Genomic DNA, 20,012 nt, shown 5'->3' with positions numbered 1-20,012 from the left:
TTCTTCTGTCTTTTGATGTGTATTTGTTGTCTTCAGGATTTTTCCTGGCTCAGAATGGGCCTTTGAGGAGACATAGCAGGGATCCAGTGGTCTTACCCCAGGAAATATTGAGTGTCAAACACATAATTCCCTTCATTCCGATTCATTTCTATGCACCAAATAAATGTTGGAAACATTTTTATCTTTGTGAAGGAAAACAAAATTCAGGAGGCAGGTGACAATTTAGAATATATTGGAATTTAATCAAACGGTGAATATTGAGGTTGGTTTGGTAGCAATAAAACTGACAAACACACTCTAAAAACTAAAATCTAAAAGTCAAACCTAAACTAAAATGAAAATAATTTGAAATTTGTAACTGTATTAGACTTGTGCGCAACCAACATCTTTGGCCTAAACTAGAGTTAAAGGCTTAAGCTAACCCCATCTGTGCGTCAGAGACATTTCCTTGTACAGGGAGTGCCTCACCTGGAGTACTTGTAACCACTTCCTCAATGACTGCATGCAGCTCTTTTGCAATGAGCACAAATACAACTTTAACTGCTAATATTCCACACTACATTCATATTAAACATATTATTTTTCATTTTTATATATTTTTAATATATTATTTAGCAGGATTCACTGTTGACTTTAACAATTTACTTGGCCCAACACCTGTAAAGGTTGATTGCAGGCTGTTGTCCTTCCCAGGGCGTCAAATACCAACGCTTAGTTACAGCCCTCAGCATTTGATAGGCTTCGACATTAAGCATGGAACGATGGCACGTGGCCACAAAAAGTTACTCTGTGGCCACCAGGTATCCCCAGTAGGTGGCTCCCTGTGGCCACCATGCAGGTCTCTCTTGAGGAGACCAGTATGTAGCGTTCCTTTGGTTTTGTAATAAATAATCATATATTGTCATTCTGTTAATGTAATTTTATTTATGGAAGTGTTACAGTTAAGGCATTGTTAAGTTGTGGTAAATTGTCATTGACCTTCTGGCCATTATTCTGAATAGACACTCTGCAATGGAGGCTTTTGAGCATGGGTATGTTGTGGACTATTTTCTAAATTTAGAATGAATAGATTTTTTTGTTGAAAATTGTCCTCTGCAAATACTGTATGTTACACAGGCTCTGTATTCTACAGACCACTCTACCTCTGTCTCCTTTTAAAAAGTCAGTCGCCCCTCGCCTCCATGAAATACAGCTGAGCTGACGGTGCGTACAAACTATATCCCAACATACAGCCTACTGCACAGTGAACTCCTAAAACCAGGGATGAAAAAAGGCCTACATATCTATATATCTGTGTGAATGCATTAATATAAACTAAAATGTTATTTATATAGTGCAACCACTGTAAATGATATATTATTAGCAATACATGCATTATCAAAATGTCTGTTAAAACAAGGAGCTTGATGCACCAGGATCGATTTTCCAGATGACAATATATGTTTATTTTAAAACAACCACAAGTAGATTCATAAACCGCATAATGGCCAAAAAGTGTGCCACAAAGTATTAGACTATGCCAATCTTTCTTTTCCAACAGTATGTGACAAATTCTAAAAAGTTACAGACTATTCGTTTCTTTATAATAGGCATACATAAATCACAATCATACTAGGATAAATATAGGCTACCATCTGGGCCTGGCGGCAGGAAAAAGACACAGAAATGTAAGGCACCCGTGTCTCTACCTAACGATGGTTTCGGTACACCAAACGTAGATTGGAGGCCAATCAGACAAATCTGATTGGCCAATACACACTGACGATAAATTAAATAATTTTAAATGTACTAAAATGATCCCTCTCTTCATCCCACACCACAAACATGACACACAAAATGTCGTGGAACAGAAACAACATCCAGAGATATTTATAAGCTATCATTTTATTGTCATCGCAGTTTTAAAGCTTCACCACCAGGGGGTGCTGCATTTAGATTAACCGGGTCATGATGTCATGGTGATTTGAAGATAGGATTTCTAGAGTCGGTCATTGATCTTTGGCCATAAAATGTTCATGTACCAACTACCTTCATGAATTGCTCTAAGGAATACGATGTTCCTTGTGGACAATGTGACTTGCACAGAGGTCTATTAGCAAAGCGCCTCAGTTTCCTTTCAGTGACGTTCAGGGGCATAGAGGTGACCAACTTCTTCTCTGGTGAAAAAGCTAACACAGCGGTGGTCTTCCAGGGCCTTGAGAGAATACCTGCACTTTCGAGGCATCTCTGACTCTGTGTAAGTCAAAGCCTGATCTAGTGGTTTTGTTCCAGAAATGGCCCTGAAATTGGTATTGTCAACACTGTTCTTTAGCTCCAGCTCAACATGCTAACGTTTATGCTCATTCTTGTGGATCATCAGCCCAGTGGACAATGACCTCAATAGGTTTATTGCGCTAAGCATGAATAGATCTCAACAGTGACCACCCACTTTTTACTTCCTCAGACTATTTTGAAGAGGCATCGTCACTGTGTCCAGAGCTTAACGATTCAGATTGGTTTAAAGAAATGTAAACAACGCTAGCGACTGAGACCATGAACTCATTATGAAAATGTTTACTGAGGAGATAAATCAAGTGAGAACTAGGCTCATTTTCTCATAGACTTCTATAGAAACTGACTTCTTTTTGGAGCTATTAGTGTCACCCCCTGCTGGAAATTAGATAGAATGCAGCTTTAAGGTAGTTATGCATTGGCATTACGTCTTGGCACGGAAGTTGCTGCTTGGTCTTAAAACCAGGTTACATGACTTCCTGCTGTGCTCCCGCCATAACTACTACAGAACTAGAGGGCGGTGCTACCTACCAATAAATATGGGTCGTTAAAACTGCTTGTGAAAACGACCAATGGGGTCGTTTTTCAAAGGATAGTCTCGGTTTTAAAGGTCCTATTTTTCATCCGTCTTTTTATGTGTATTTGTCATCTTTTGTGAATCACATTATATTGCAGCTTTTTGTATAAACGTTTCTATATATAAAAATCATAACTATATTAGTCCTATTAATATTGACAAATGATTACTTGCACTAATTAATGTTTGCATATGTTTTGTTTTACTGACCAACGTTTTTTTTTAATATGGTCAGAGTAGACGTTCAGATATCAGTTAGATGTGTCCCGTGGTAATGAGGCCAGACTGCTGATGATCACACCCTCTGACTTGAAGAGTTTAAAGGAAGCAGACGCAGAGTTCCATCTCAGTTTTAAAGCAGTGACAGTGTGACTGCAGCGAGACAGCAGATGAATGTAAGATGATTCACGCAATGTCATAAACTGTGTTCTGTCATTTCTAACCTAAACATTATATTGACTTTAAGTAAGGTAAATGGTAAGTTTGAAGAATCTATGTTATTGTAATAATTGATGTCTTTACTGTCTTCAGGCTGAATACTGCTTGTGTGTTAATACAGTGAGTCCAGGATAAGCGTACATTTAACATTTAAACTAGTTTGATTTCTGCTAACCTCCTACAAAATGTAACATTGTCAACTGTTCATCCTGTGCAAACTTGAAATATTGTGTTTGTGAACCAAAACGAATGATCATGAAAAACTTTACACAGGTTTCATATTTCACTTTTGGTGCATACTTTGATATTGGGCTCTTTAAATACTTATTTTTTCCTATCATTATGTGTTTTTATGCTGTAATAATTTGTGCCAATCTTTTGCTGATTGTGGTTATCTGTATGAACAGAAGCTTACATGAACCTATGTACCTTTTTCTGGTCAGCCTGTTTGTAAATGAACTGTATGGTAGTACAGGGTTGTTTCCATTCCTTCTGGTTCAGATCCTCTCTGACATTCACAATGTTTCTGCTCCCTTCTGTTTCCTGCAGATTTATCTGTGTGTATACTTATGCAAGTATACAATTTATTAATTTATCCATCATGTCTTATGACAGATATCTTGCTATCTGTTATCCTCTGCAATATAACACACATATGACATCTAACAAGGTTGCCGTGCTTATTGCTCTAACATGGTTATTTCCATTTTTTGCAACTGCTGTCCCGATATTTTTAAGTTCCTCTTTACAGCTGTGTGGGAACATCATTAACAAAGTATACTGTAACAACTATTATGTTGTCAAACTGGCCTGCTCTGTCACCACAGTGAACAACATTTATGGACTCATTTACACTTGTCTTATAGTCTTTGGTCCTCTCAGTTTAATCCTTTACACTTACATGAAGATCCTTAAAGTGTGTTTTTCTGGTTCTAAACAGACCAGACAGAAAGCTATCAGTACCTGCACACCTCACCTCGCTTCTGTACTCAACTTTTCTTTTGGGGGTTTCTTTGAAATAGTACAGAGCAGGTTTGATATGAGCAGTGTACCCATGATGTTGCAGATTTTTATGTCATTATACTTCCTGACCTGCCAACCGATCTTCAACCCTTTAATGTTTGGACTGCAAATGTCTAAAATACGTAGCTTATGTAAAAGTCTTATCTTTGGTAAAATGTAAACTGATGTTAAAGAGCATCTGGCTGGTTGGTGAACCCGTGAATCATTTTTTATAGAAAAATGATGTAGAAACTAGAAATAACGACCATCTGTGAGAAACTGAGTTATGTTGTAAGGAGAAATGTTTAATGTTCTTTGTTGTAAATTGTCCTAGGGGAACTTGAAAAGAGCTATATGTTAATGCTAGGGGTAGGGGAAAATATTTATACACCATAGTATCACAATATTTTCTGTGGCAATACTGTAGCAATACACGGACGGCAAGTATTGATCTATTATTCTATCAATTGCACATGTATCTTTTTTACAACATTTGACATTCATTTTTTGTTAGTTTGTCTGCTTAACAATCCCATTTTGCACCAATAAAAGTGAAACAAGATGAACAAACAGAATTTTGTCTTTTTAGATAAAACAGATGTTGACAAAGATTTTTTCTTTGAGGACATAATTTGAAGTTGGAAAAAGGTAATAAATTGCAATAGACCTCTAGTGATTGCCACCCCTACCTAAAGCCCCATCACATCACAACACTGACTTTACCAAATTGTTGCATCTAAGAAGTTTTTACATAATAAAATAAAATGCAAATATTAAAACAGAGACTGAGTAATTTTGTGTTAATCGATTACAAATTGCCCGTAATTACATCATCACTACCTATAGCACAGTTTTTGATTATATTAATATACATATACTGTAAAAAAGAAGATTTAGATAATGCTGTAAGTTCTACAAGGAACCCTCTAACCTGGTGCATTATTAAAAATAATGATTACGTTAAGAATTGACCCCAAAGCAGTTACATTAATGTACTTTTTATTTAACATGAATACACTACAGCAGTCAAAACAATAAAGAGTAACATATCTGTAAAAATGACCATGGCAGTTTTTCTCAGAAACATAATTCTGTAAGTTCTACAAGGAAGGTGTTGTTGCTGGTGACAAAACATTGAGGCAACACTGTCGTTAAAAATTAAAAAAAACGTTATTATATTAAGTGAACATTTCACGAACTGCCGTGAGACTGGGTTGAACTATTACTAGATAATTATGCAATGTAGTGTACTAAAATAAAAAGCCAGTAATGTGATTATCAATATGGTGAAAGTTAAGCCCACAAGAAACGATTCAGTGGTATTTTTTTAAATATATTTTTAAATTGTACTTGATTTCATAACTTCTCAAATAACTTTAAAAACATGATGAAACAAATAAAACATTCTCAAAAAGGTTTAATCACATCATCATTTTGTCACTGTTATACAAGGCTACATTCATATTAAACATATTGTTTTAGCACTGTTGACTTCATGGATTTACTTGGCCCTAAGACCTGTAAAGGTTGATTGCAGGCTGTTCTCCCTCCCAGGGCGTCAAATACCAACGCTTAGTTACAGCCTTCAGCGTTTGATAGGGTTCGACATTAAGCAGTCCCTCCAGGATTTCGTGGCCTTTTTTTGAGATTGTTTTGACCCAAAATGCCTGATTTTGCGGGAGCTTTTGTAAAAAGTTGCGATGTCTTTTGTCTGTTTGCTGCAATGAAGTTGCGAGAGACAGTGAAAGTTGCGATTTTTTTTATTTTTTATATTTCTTTAAAAATAAAAAGGAAACTTGTTTTGGAGAGAATAATAATTATTACTATTAATGAATTACTCTGGGCTGAGGTTTCCTAGGAACCTTACCAACAAAGCTCAGGATGCTGCAAATGTTGGTATATTATGAAAATGGCTGGTGGATTTAAGACAAAACATAATAATTTATTGAATGAATCAAATATGAACATATCTGTCACTGTCAGTGGCTTGTTGATCTTGCCATTGTTAGTTAATTTCCTCCTGGCCTGGCCTGGGACACACATTCATACGGTTTGATGAAGTACTTATTGGACTTTAACTCATCATTGCACTTACAATAATGAGCGTAGCTGTCCTGAATTTAGATCATCGTGTACGTTTCATCTCCGGTTTTTCCTGCATCCACCGTGTGTGATTGTGTGTGTGGAGCAGCCCCGCCCACTGCAGAGAGCCAACAGTATTGAAACAGCAGCAGCTTTCAGCGACTTTTGAGAGAAAAATCTTTACAGCGTACATTGATGTTAAAATGTATACAGGTTGGCAGGACGGTCTGAAATGTTTTGCACGGTCTTTCGCTTTACGTTTTCTTGGTAAATGTGAGATGTTTGAGTCAGTCACACACGTCTCGTCATTATCAGAAACAAGGAAATGATCAACCCGTGGCTGTTCTCACTCCCGCTTGGTCATTGGCTCTCAGAGTCACATACTGATGGCACGTGGGACTGCTGGAATTGGTTGAAGTTGCGGGAAACTTTAGGTTATTGGTCAAATGTGCGGAAAAGTTGCGGCGATTGGTCAAAATTGCGAGTCGCACCAAATTTGCGGTGAGTGGTTGAATTCGCGTGAACTGGCGCAATCGCGACATCGCGAAATCCTGGAGGGACTGATTAAGCATGGCACGATAGCCTGTGGCCACAAAAAGTTACTCTGTGGCCACCAAATATCCCCAGTAGCTGACTCCCTGTGGCCACCATGCAGGTCTCTCTTGATAATGAGACCAGAGAATGTAGTGTTCCTTTTGTTTTGTAATAAAGAATCGTATTTTGTCACTCTGTTAATGTATTTTCCAGTTCACCCCTTGTTACACATGTAGATTAACTGGGTCAGTGATTTGAAGATAGGATTTCTAGAGTCGGTCATTGATCTTTGGCCATAAAATGTACCAGCTACCCTTATGAATTGCCCTATGCTTGAATACGATGTTCCTTATGGACAATGTGACTAACACAGGTCTACATCAAAGCACCTCAGTTTCTTTCACTTTCCTTTCAGTGACATGCAGGGGCATAGAGGTGACCAACTTGTTTTTTGGGGGGAAATCCAACACCGGTAAGTCAGTGTATTAGCTGCACTCTCCCAGTTTCCTTGAGTAGAGCACAGTCCAGGGACAGAAGCAGGACAATACACTGCAGAACATACGGCAACAAAAACATATTTTAGCTCCCATTAAAGTCTCACCTCAAAGAAATACACTAGTTTAATTGCACGCTATATTTGGAATGCTTTCAGCAACACCTGGTTGTAAAGCAGCTGTTTCTTTTAGAACAAACTGTAGAACTCCTGTATTCCTACGCATAAGCTCAACTGTGCAAAACCAGCTGCTTTACAACCTGATAAAGCTAAGAGGACTTCTTTTAGGTGGATAAACTGTTTTTGTTGTCTCCATCCTCAGCATTTCATCACTTTGCTTCTGTCCCTGCACTCTGACCCCAGCGCTGTCTACAAAAACAAAATGTTCTATTAGTGCTAAAAAAATCCTATCTACTTCGGCCTGGCGAGGGGTCAACTTAAACTGAATACCATGTCGCAAATCCTGCAATGGTCAAGGCAGCAGCAGCAGCAGCTGTGACGCACATTTAAAAATACTGTGGCTTGGATTGATGTGTTTGAATGCATATGTTACATTGGTCATGTCAATCATTTTTGGTGCTTTAGGTTTTTTCCTAGAGTCACAGGCTGCACTTGGCCCTACTTCAACATCTCTGCCACAAAATGTATATCTACCCCAAACACCACCTCCTACACCTGGTCCCATGGAGTATTCCCCATCCCATGAGGCATATGCTGTACCATGGCACAAAATGCCCCCAAACCTTATGCTTGCTTTAAGTGAAAAGAGAAGACCAAAGCCTAAAGAGAGAAGAGAGCTGGTTGGTATAGTCATTGATGATGTACTCAGTAAAGAGCATGGAAGGCCTGGAAGAGCAAAGCTGTGGGAAGTTACCAAGAACATTGTAAAGCAATATCCCTGCTCTTTCCAAGACAGAGAGCTCAGTGGAACTAAAGTCATTGGAACAGGATATGATGCTCTCGACTGCTGCTGGACTGAGCGTCCCAAGCACCCCCTGTATGCTGCTTACAGGTTTTTAGTCTTTTGTATCATTAACATATGGGTTCAATAATATTGCTCAGTACTATGTAAATTGGTGGCTACAAACTATTAAAATGTATGTAAAACTTAATAAAAAAAGTCTGTGAAAACAAAGCATTTTATTTGTTATTACCACATAAACCAATCAATGGTTTATTTTTGGAGCGGTTTTCTGAAGTGGACATTCAATTTATTTGTTCTTGTAATATCTTATGTGTTTAAGGTGACGGGCGGTTCAAGATTACTGTCAGGAAGTTGTGAATGACCACATCACCTCCCCTGTTGTGGCCCTGAGCTTTCTCCTTGTTTTACGTCTTCAACATAAAAAACTTAAAGGAGATGGCACTAACCCTGGAATTCATACAAAGGTAAGCAATGCATTGTTTGTTTAGAAATGTGTATGGAGCATATTGGTTTTTTCCGCTGTTATTAAATCTGTGCATTCTTAGATATGCTGAATATAAATGGCCAAATGATGACGCGTAGCTTTAAATTATGCTGCAAGGAATTGTGGGAAGGCATTATCTCCTTTTCTTTCGTAAAGGACAGTCCAGTGTATCCTATGCTAAAGTAGATTACAAATTGAAGCACTATATCCTTATCATTTAGAAAATTCTAACAGCTTTTATCATGGCTGCCACTTATTGACTTCCGGGTCATTTCACTCCGTTAGGCACCTTCCTAATCAAAAAGGACAACTCCACCGCAGCCCTACAATGTGTCTGTCTGTGTGAATGCAGCATGCCGCTGTGCAGAGGTTTAGGGCCGAACCTTCGTCGTACGAGTTTAAATTAGCAATAATACCTCCTCATTTAACTACAAAAACATAAGTAACGTGTCAGCTGGTCAGAGGGAGATCAACAAAGAACAGGTTTTTTTTTGTTTTTTTTTACTGGAGAGGTTATGTCTCCAGCGCACAAAAAATACTGAAATGTACTTCAAAGTCCTGGGGTCTCATGTATTGCGTGTGCAGGCCGTCCACAAAGTCTTGTCGGGCTCTATAACGTGGCAAATTCAAACTGAAAAGTACTGAAACTCACCGGATATTGCAAAATAAAGGTAACCTCAGTTACTGTCATACGTGTACGATGTTGACTATATAAGAAGATAACTATATCCGCTGATACTCCATAACGTTTTGATCATTTGTGTGGATAGCGTTTCACATCTATTAAGTGTTTATTTGGCAGGCTACTTCTGATAAACATGAGGGTGTGAAATGAATGAAACATCTACTAAGAAATAATTTCAGTCATCCTTTGTTTGTCTGTTTCCTTTAGAGTCTTCCTGGGAATAAATCCAGAACGAGGGTCAAAGGCTGAGAGGAAAGGAACGAAGCAGCCAAACATCCCACCAAGGCTGCTGAAGTTTCTGTACGAACTTAACAACTTTGAGAATCCTTGGATAATTTGAGCTTCTTTTCAAAACACACACACACACACACACACACACACACACACACACGTGTCGTGGCCGCTGCGCGTCGTGGCCGCATTACAACCTAGAACGTGCATTAACTTTGGATAGTCTAATGGTGTGTCGTCCATTATCCCTTACTTACGTTGTACCTGTTTTGTCACGTTCCTGTTCCTGTTCACCAAATGACTTAAATAAATAACTGTTAACAATTTTCTTGTTGTTTGCAGTTAATTGAAATATTTTAGAATATTGGTGATTCTATTAATGATGGTTAATATTAAATCACAGTGATACAGTATGTAAATTCTACAGTGAGAAACTGAATTTACAGTGATTAACTGTTACCTACTGTTAATAGTACTGTATTGCCATATACAATACATAAAAAACACAGTGCTTAACTGTTTTTATTTGTACAGTAAATAAACCAGCACTGTAAATGCAATTGAAATCACAGTATTTCATTATTATTTCTTCTACAGTAAAACAATCAATACTGTGAATTCAACTAATATCACAGTGTTTAATTGTGTTTTTATTTTACAGTGAATACATAAAATACTCTAAATGGAAGTACAGTACCTTTACTGCAAAAAGTATTCACAGTAACTTACTGGCTAATTGTTGCCAGTAAGTTACTGTAAATTTTACGATACATTTTTTACAGTGCACCCCTACCTAAAGCCCCATCACATCACAACATGGACTTCACCAAATTGTTGCATCTAAGAAGTTTTTATGTAATAAAATATTATTATATTTTTTGTGTGTATACTTATGCAGCTATACAATTTCTTAATGTACCCATCATGTCTTATGACAGATATCTTGCTATCTGTTATCCTCTGCAATATAACACACGTATGACATCTAACAAGGTTGCCGTGCTTATTGCACCAGTTTCCTAACCTGGTTTTTTAGCCTGAAATGGATTCCTTAGATTGTCTAGCTTGATATGATACCAATATCTTCACTCTAACTTTAAAACAGAGCCTCTTAAAAGTAGGGTTGGGTACCGTTTGGATTTTTACGATTCCGATGCCGAACTGGTACTTTTAAAATGATTCCGATTCCTAAACCGATTCTTGAAAAACTGAAAAATGACATAAAAGAAAGGCTTTTTTATGGAGTTTTTTTTTAAACAGAAAATTATTGAAATTGAACAATATATTAGCGTTTTAAAGTACTTAAATATATAATAAGTAAACCTAAGTCACCTAACACACAACTACAATCATTTAACAAATAACAGTTACACTATTAACATAGTGTAACATACCAACTAAATAAATGTTGAGTTGGTATGCCAACCAGCTTCAAACTTTAGCAGTTCTTTTGCAGAAAAATGCCCATATTAGCTTTCTCTGGCAAGATAAGACACCTCTCCTGACTTATGGCATGTCCTGCACAGGAGAAACCTCTCTCAGATGGTGTCCAAGAGGCCTGGACATACAGGTGTGAGTTTGAAAGGGCAGACAATTTGGGGAGGCTGTCCCGCCTCCCCCACCACCAGGTTACAGGGTCTTGTCCTGAACGACAGACTAGCAGAGCAAGTGTAATATGTTTACTAGCGATCACGTGCAGTCAATGAATGGTTAATATGCTTTTACATCCATTTTGGTGAGCCCAGAGGGAAAATATGCCATTTTAAAAGTAGCCTACATTTACGGTAGCTAGCTAACGGTAGAGAAAGTGTGATATTTTTATGTCCGTTTCGGAGCGTGTACAAAAAGCTGTCTATCAGCAGTGATTGTCCGAGAATAGCGTGGACACGCGCTTCACACCGCGAGCGGGCACGCGTGCCACTCGGCAGAAAAAGGAGAAAGAAAAAAAGAGTCTGCTGCTGTCCGGAGCGACATATTTCACTTATTTCAGTCAGAACCGAAATTTGTGTTCTAATCCGGTCCGAATACTACCATTTGCGTAGGAACCGGATCCATAGTGGAACCGGGTTTCGGTACCCAACCCTACTTAAAAGATGGATGCAGCGGTCACTCCGGGTCAGGTAAACATTAGAGCTGTTCAAATTAATAAAATAATCGATGCATCAGGATGCGGACATAGACGATGCTGCATCGATGCAGTGGCCGACAATAATCAATAATAATGCAATGATATCGCTTGTTAATTTTCCAGCCACGGCATAAACATTCAAATGAAAAATAACATTCTCATTAGCCAAGCCGTTTCATCTAGACCTATGATAGACTCTAGTCCAGGGGTGGGCAATACATTTTCCCAAGGGGCCACATGAGAAACTGGGACTGTTGTGGAGGGCCAGACCAATAGGCTAAACTCAATTCTGCTCAATATTAAAGACACAAACATCTAACAGGAAGTGACTTGCTTTCCTTTTTTAAACACAACCAATCAAAACGCTACACTTATTTACCAGGGCACACACCCACTCCTCACATGTGCAAACACATTATACTTAACTGAACACTGACTAATCACTGCTTTAGTATAGACCTATACAGAGGTCAAAGGTCAGATTACCTGTTTTGAACAATAGATGGCAACAATAGACAGAGAGCAAGAGGAGGAAGAGGAGGAGGAGGGAGAGACAGGGGACGACAACGAGGAGGAGGAGGAGGAGGAGGGAGAGACAGGGGACGACAACGAGGAGGAGGAGAAGGAGGAGGAGGGAGAGACAGGGGACGACAACGAGGAGGAGGAGAAGGAGGAAGAGGAGGAGAAGGAGGAGGAGGAGGAGGGAAGAAGAGAAAGAAGGAGAGCCATCTCTGATGAGATCAGGGCCACACTTATTCATCATGTGATCAACCACAGATTGACCAATGAGAGAAGTCCATCTTTTTGTGCATACAACCCCCCCCCCCCCATTATTTTCTGTTTTACTGTAACATTATTGTTTACAGTGCACTGTTCAACCACTCTCAGCAGATGACTTTCTCTCTAGAACATTGTAAATGGAGATATAGGCCTATGAAAGACAAAAGAGCTTTAGTGTGTACATGGTATATCCAAAAATTTACTATTATGAAAAAAGTGTTTTCCGTTTGATGCAAATGCTTCATTTTGAGATGTGTTTATGGTATTTTAAATGCAGTGTTTCATTTTGAAGGAGCTGTAAGGCATTTTGCATTTTGTGTGTGCAGTTTTGGGAATTGTGTGTAGAGTTTTGAAAAAAGGAGACATAGTTTTGAAAACGTGTGTAAGCAGTTGGAAAAAACTGTAATTGCAACTTGCAACCGGAGAAGAAGAAGCTGCATATGTTTGCACAAAAAAAAGCAACAACAAAAAACAGTCGCCTTCAAAATAGAAGCAATGCAGTTGTATTCCATGCATTTACACTTATTTACATTTGATAACTTCACATTGACCTCACAATTTAATGTAGGCCTAACAACATTTCTGTTCACATATTCTGTTATGTTTTGCACATTCAGGTAGTGCCATGTGCTCAGTGCTGTAGTTTTATGTTTCCAATGTATTTAGTATTAGAGCACTGCAGAATGTTCTGTTTTTGAAGCTTGAAAAGTTATGATGTGTGTGTGCTGTGTTCAGACTTTGTAATTCCCCCAAGAGCAAGCATTTAGTGCGACAGTGGCGAGGAAAAACTTCCTTTTAGGGAGAAACCTGGGACAGACCCAGACTCTTGGTAGGCGGTGTCTGACGGTGCTAGTTGTGGGTGTGATGAACAGTGGCAATAATAGTCACAATAAAGATAATGGGACAATGACCAGAAATAGTAGTTGTAGTAGTTCATGGCATAGCAGGGCATTGCAGGGCACTGCAGGGTGTTACAGGACATAGCAGGGCACAGCAGAGCATAGCATGGCGTAGCAGGATGCAGCAGGATGTAGCAGGGCACTGCAGAGCGTAGCAGGGTCTAACAGGGCATAGCAGAGCGCGGGGCAGGACCTTCGGGACAGCTGCAACTATGATTTAGGTGCCACCTTAATCCAAGGAAACATGCTCCCCAGAGCTAGGTTAGTGACAAGCATTTCCGGGACAAGGATGCACACAGATGGAAAGAGAGAGGAGAGAGAAGCTCAGTTTTCCAGGGTCAGGTCGCGGGGGTAGCAGCTCCAGCAGGGGACCCCAAACTTCCCTTTTCCGAGCCACATTAACCAGCTCTGACTGGGGGATCCCGAGGCGTTCCAGAACCTCAACTGGCTTCTTTAGACGCAAATGAGCAGTGGCTCTACTAGAGTTCCTCACAGACGACTGAGCTTCTCACACTATCTCTAAGGGAGACGCCAGCCACTCTATTGAGAAAAAACATGTTGACCACTTGTTCCCCGAGATCTAGTTATGACCCAGCCGTCATGACCATAGGTGAGGGTAAAAACGAAAATTGACTGGTAGATTGAGAGCTTTGCCTACCGACCCAGCTCTCTTTTTGTCAAAACAGTGCAGTAAAGCGAACGCAATTATGCCCACGCTGCTCCGATTCTCTAGCCAATCCCCCGCTCCATTGACCGATTCTCTAGCCAATCCCCCGCTCCATTGACCGATTCTCTAGCCAATCCCCCGCTCCATTGACCGATTCTCTAGCCAATCCCCCGCTCCATTGACCGATTCTCTAGCCAATCCCCCGCTCCATTGTCCGATTCTCTAGCCAATCCCCCGCTCCATTGTCATCATTGGTTACCACCTCGTTTCGGCTAGTGACGTAGAAAGCCGTGCAGATTTTGAAAAGTGCCCCCGGAGACTGAAGGCAGGACACATTCAGAAACCGTATGTCACTCAAAACACACAAAATAGAGACACAAAATAACACCCCAAATCCCAGAAAAAGTGATTTCTTTTCATAATATGGGCACTTTAAAAAAAACTAAATAGTCCACACAACAGGGCAGAACAGCCTGGAGGAGGGATAAACACAAGTCAACCCAGGGAGGGCGACGGGAGGACAAAAAATGGCAGTGCCGGAACAGGTGACAGTGGAACTTGGGGACCGGAGTGCTGTGGGCAGCTAGGCACGTGGTCCGGGGTCTGTGGATAGCGGCGAAGGCGGAACTTCTCTGGCGGCCGAGCCAGATGGTAAAGACTCTCTGGAGACCGAACATGACGGCGAATACTCTCTGGGGCCCGTGGCGAAGGCGAAGGTTTTAGTTTTAATGTAAAAAGCTAATTTCCTTAAAACGTAGAAGATAAATAACTTGCATTTTCTTTGCAAACAAAACAAATGATTTTAAATGTTGGCATGTTAAAAGTAAAACACAGGGCTTCCGAGTGGGGGAGTGGCGTTTGTGTCGAGGAAAAGTTGATAAAACTTTCATCCAGGAAAAAGATGTTTGAATACTTCCTCGTTAACTGTTGTCGCCGTATGACGGTTACGTTTTGTCGGCTTCACACATCTCTGTGTGTAACGGCTGCTTTTGGTACAAGCTGCTCCAGATTATTCACCTCCACCCTGGACATCACCGGCTCAGTCTGCTTCCCTCTGGAAGAGGAACAAACTGATTGAAAAGCTCTTTCTTTCCATGAGCCATCAAATCACTTAACAAACAACAAACCATTAACTTACCTTTATTATCACAAGTGCAATAATATTACAATAATCATACATCATGTGCAATATTTTAGTGTTTTATATCTTAAATTGTTCTTGTTTTTATATCTAATGCACCTTCAGTTGTGGAACTCACAATTTTATTGTATGGGTCTATGATAATAAAGGTTTATCTAACATTATCTTATCTTAAATTTCGGTTTCAATTGCTTTTCAATTAATTGTCCAGCCCTAATTTTGAATATTTACTGTGTCCTCTAACAAAATAATTTCAAATTTTTTGAAATTTAAAAAAAAAGGGTTCAAAGACATGACACTAGATAAGTATAGACATTGAGTAGTATTATTGTGTGAGAATGTTGATAATGGTGATGATGATGATGATGATGATGATGATGATGATGAACATCATTATTATCATCATTATTATCATTATGGTTATCATCATTAGTTAGGATATTATTCACCTAATGGTGGTAATGTACTGTATATAAGTACTGACCCTTATGGGTATATGTAGGCGTGTATGTATGTATGTATGTATGTATATATGTAGGTAAGTGTATGCATGCATATGTAAACACACTGTATGTATGCATGTATGTAGAAAGTTATCTGGGTAAGTGTGTATATTCTTTAGTTTTTTTTGTATAATTAGGGCCCGAGCACGAAAATGCAAGGCCCCAACGGTGTCTTGCACTGAAAGTACGAAGGAACCTATTGTTTTTGGTCAGATTATTATTTTTCCCAACTCTTCGTCGCATTTTTGAGGGGGTTAGCATGCACGAAAACTCACAAAAATTTGCACACGTCACAACTGGTGAAAATTGCAAAGTTCTGTAGTGATTGGGCTCGGGCATTGCCAGGGGGCTCCATAGCGCCCCCTAACGTGCGCCTTAAATTGGACAAAAGCAATACGTTAATATACCAACTTTTGAGGGAACATAGGTCTCATCTTCATCCATGGTGCTATTTTTAGAAAAAATTACAAAATTCTATAATTTCCGAAATATTGGTTTTTGTGTAAAAATCTTCATTTTACAAACACTTGTTTGAGGACTTTAGGATGCACGAAAACTCTCAAGATTTTGCAGCCATGTGCACAATACTAAACTCTTTCATCTGAATTCACATTTAGGCTTGGGAGGGGTATGGTTGCTCTATAGCGCCCCCTAATTGGTTTTAGCACTTAGGTACATTTTTGACGGCCTCAGTATATACGAAAACTCACAAAAATTGGCGCCCACATAAACACCTGGGAGCTTTACGAGACTGTACAGCGAGACTGGGTTGAGTCGCAAGTCAAGTCTGAAGTCTTTTGGGTCGAGTCCGAGTCAAGTCTGAAGTCAGCTGTTTTTTGTTTTTAGGATCACCAGCTGCGATTTAAGTGCGACTTGAGTCTGAGTCTCAGACTTGAGTCCCCATCTCTGTTACATAGTCATAATAGTAGATGGACCAGAAAGGGGGGAGAGAGAGAGAGAGAGAGAGAGAGAGAGAGAAGCGATGACATGCAGCAAAGGGCAGTAGGTCACACTCGACCCCGGGACCTTGCAAAGGACCCACACTCCACTTGGTGAGCTAGAGATCGCCCCCACAAGAAAAAATGTAAGAACTTTGTGAACAAAATTTGGAGCCATTTTATGCCTTTATTGCATAGGACAGCTGAAGACAGTAAAGGGGAAATAGGGGGGGAAATGGCATGCAGCAAAAGGCCGCAGGTTGGAATTGTACCCGCAACTGCTGCGGCAAGGACTGAGCCTCTGTACATGGAGCACACGCTCAACCAGGCGTTCCTAGGATAATAATTGTAATAGTTTTTTAATAGTTTCAAACAATACAGACAATCAGGGTGTGATTTGATGATGACGTCGGACTGCTCTCTGCTGGGTATGTCCACCTGACTCGAAAAGAATAAAAGGAGAATCAGTGTCTCTGCTCAGTTGGGAGGGGTTCACAGTTTGACTATAGAAGGTGAGTTGATCAACGTTAGATTTATCCAGTGTCTCAACCTGTGTTACACTGAGGTGTGTTTTTATATTATTGATGTTTTTCTTTCACAAAACAGCTGCCAGAAAATGTTGCATAATTTCTGTTATATGTTTATCCACTAAACATTGTTAACACTCACCAAACCAAAAGAATAATCATGATCAACTCTACACAGGTTTCATATTTCAAACTTACTGCTTACTTTGACACCGGGGTTTTCAAGTATTTATATTTCATGATTGTTATGTCTTTATATATGTTAATTGTTTGTGCCAATCTTTTGCTGATTGTGGTTATCTGTATGAACAGAAGCTTACATGAACCTATGTATCTTTTTCTGGTCAGCCTGTTTGTAAATGAACTGTATGGTAGTACAGGGTTGTTTCCATTCCTTCTGGTTCAGATCCTCTCTGACATTCACACTGTTTCTGCTCCCTTCTGTTTCCTGCAGATTTATTGTGTACATTTCTATGGAAGTGTAGAATTGTTTACCTTAGGAGTCATGTCTTATGACAGATATCTTGCTATCTGTTATCCTCTGCAATATAACACTCGTATGACATCTAACAAGGTTGCCGTGCTTATTGCGTCCGTATGGTTATACAGTGTGCTTGCAACAGTTGTCATGATGTCTCTGAGTGTCACCTTACAGCTGTGTGGGAACACGATTCAAAAAGTGTACTGTGACAACTACCCAATCGTTAAACTGGCATGCTTCGACACAACCGTCAACAACATATATGGACTTGTGTATATGTTTACTGTAATATTTGCTCTTATAATTCTCATTCTTTACTCCTACATGAGGATCCTTAAAGTGTGTTTTTCTGGTTCTAAACAGACCAGACAGAAAGCTGTCAGTACCTGCACACCTCACCTCGCTTCTCTGATCAACTTTTCTTTTGGTTCTTTCTTTGAAATAGTGCAGAGCAGATTTAATATGAGCAGTGTACCCATGATGTTGCGCATTTTTTTGTCATTATACTTTCTGATCTGCCAACCGATCTTCAACCCTTTAATGTATGGACTGCAAATGTCTAAAATACGTAGCTTATGTAAAAGTATTATCTTTGGTAAAATGTAAACTGATGTTAAAGAGCATCTGGCTGGTTGGTGAACCCGTGAATCATTTTTTATAGAAAAATGATGTAGAAACTAGAAATAACGACCATCTGTGAGAAACTGAGTTATGTTGTAAGGAGAAATGTTTAATGTTCTTTGTTGTAAATTGTCCTAGGGGAACTTGAAAAGAGCTATATGTTAATGCTAGGGGTAGGGGAAAATATTTAATGTATGGTCTGCAAATGTCTAAAATACGTAGCTTATGTAAAAGTCTTATCTTTGGTAAAATAATTTAGAACAGGGCTATAGGGCTGGATGATGTTACCTAAAATCACAATTAATTGAACATTTGACTCTGATGATGATTAATGAAAGATTTTTGATTTTATGTTTTTCACTGCCAAGGTTTGTACTGTAAACATGCTCAACTATTAGAGGAATGATTTTATTTCTAATGAAAGAGTGCATATCTTAACTTTGTGATGTTAAACTACTTAGAGGAAACACACAGATGCACAGGTTTTTGGTTATTTGTTGAATATTTCCAAATAAATGTTCAACACTAATATTCTCAGTACCAGATGTACCAAACTAGATGTACTTTATTAATTGATATTAGACTATAATACATTCTTTAATTGGCACTAATGTGTTACACTGAAACAGCAGTTTAACTTTTCATGATGTAAAGTTCATTATTGGTTTATTATTTCAATATGAGTCCAAACACATTTTTCCCAAGTGTGCAACGCTTCTTTGGATCTGAGGCCCAGTCGGAGGTCAGCGGGCCGAACCAAACCGGACTCCACAGGAGCACAAACACTGCTCTGTTTCCAGCAGTAATCATGGCGACAGCAGAGTGTCCTCCCATGATGCAGAGTGTGCTAATTGGCCTGTTAGTGAAGCTGGTTGGAGCCTCCAGAGTGTCCAAGTGTCCATAGACGCCTCTGGGGTCTGGCCTTGTGTTGTGGTACAGATGGAAATAGCTGCTGCTGACACAGAATATCTGCCAGGGCTCATTACTGTCAAACGATACAGTAAACATGAGCAAATGACACATCAGAGTCCCCACTGCCTGCTCTCTGTTCACCATACATCTCACTGTAGCACAAAAAACAATGTAATACATGTTTAAGATCTTGGGCCTGTAGAGGAAATAAGGTTGTCACTGACCTTCACCTGGTTGACGTAATATGTGTTAGTGTTTGAGCATCATTGAGTTTTGGTAGGATTCACATATTTCCATGAAGTTTTTTTCTTACCGCAGTGACACAGACGACACATCGGCCATGAACTCTTGAGCAGTATATCGGATAAAAAATGTATGTATTGATGTACGACAAATAGGCAAATGGAAATAGTTTTCATGTCAAGTTGAATGTGAGTTAATATCAGAAGAAAAAAATCATAGCCCTAGCACAGGTTAAACGTGTAGAAATATTGGCAGTTAAAAAGTTGCTGACAGTTAAAGTTGCATTGTGCTTGTTGCAAAAGGACTGTGTGCAGTCATTGAGGAAGTGGCTGTACTCCGCATGAACTCTGATGCACAGAAGGTTAAGCCTCATATGAACGGTGGCCGACAGGGGCAAACGCCCTGCAACTTAACAAAACACATGCAAATAGACAAAACACAAGCAAATTA

General features: G+C 39.4%; 1 protein-coding gene and 1 pseudogene across 1 annotated transcript; both read left to right on the top strand.

The window, feature by feature from the left end:
* The first annotated feature begins 3,541 nt into the window (after positions 1-3,541).
* On the top strand, positions 3,542-4,469 carry LOC144515931 (olfactory receptor 2A14-like; annotated as a pseudogene).
* Positions 4,470-17,465: 12,996 nt separating this feature from the next.
* LOC144516022 (olfactory receptor 6N1-like) lies at positions 17,466-18,392 on the top strand. Its single transcript, XM_078247280.1, has one exon. The coding sequence runs from the start codon at positions 17,466-17,468 to the stop codon at positions 18,390-18,392; it is 927 nt and encodes a 308-aa protein (XP_078103406.1).
* Positions 18,393-20,012: the final 1,620 nt, after the last annotated feature.

The sequence above is a fragment of the Sander vitreus genome, chromosome 3 (assembly GCF_031162955.1).
Source record: "Sander vitreus isolate 19-12246 chromosome 3, sanVit1, whole genome shotgun sequence".
Taxonomy (NCBI): domain Eukaryota; kingdom Metazoa; phylum Chordata; class Actinopteri; order Perciformes; family Percidae; genus Sander; species Sander vitreus.
The sequence above is the reverse complement of the archived record's forward strand: the minus strand, read 5'-3'. Positions and strand labels throughout refer to the sequence as shown.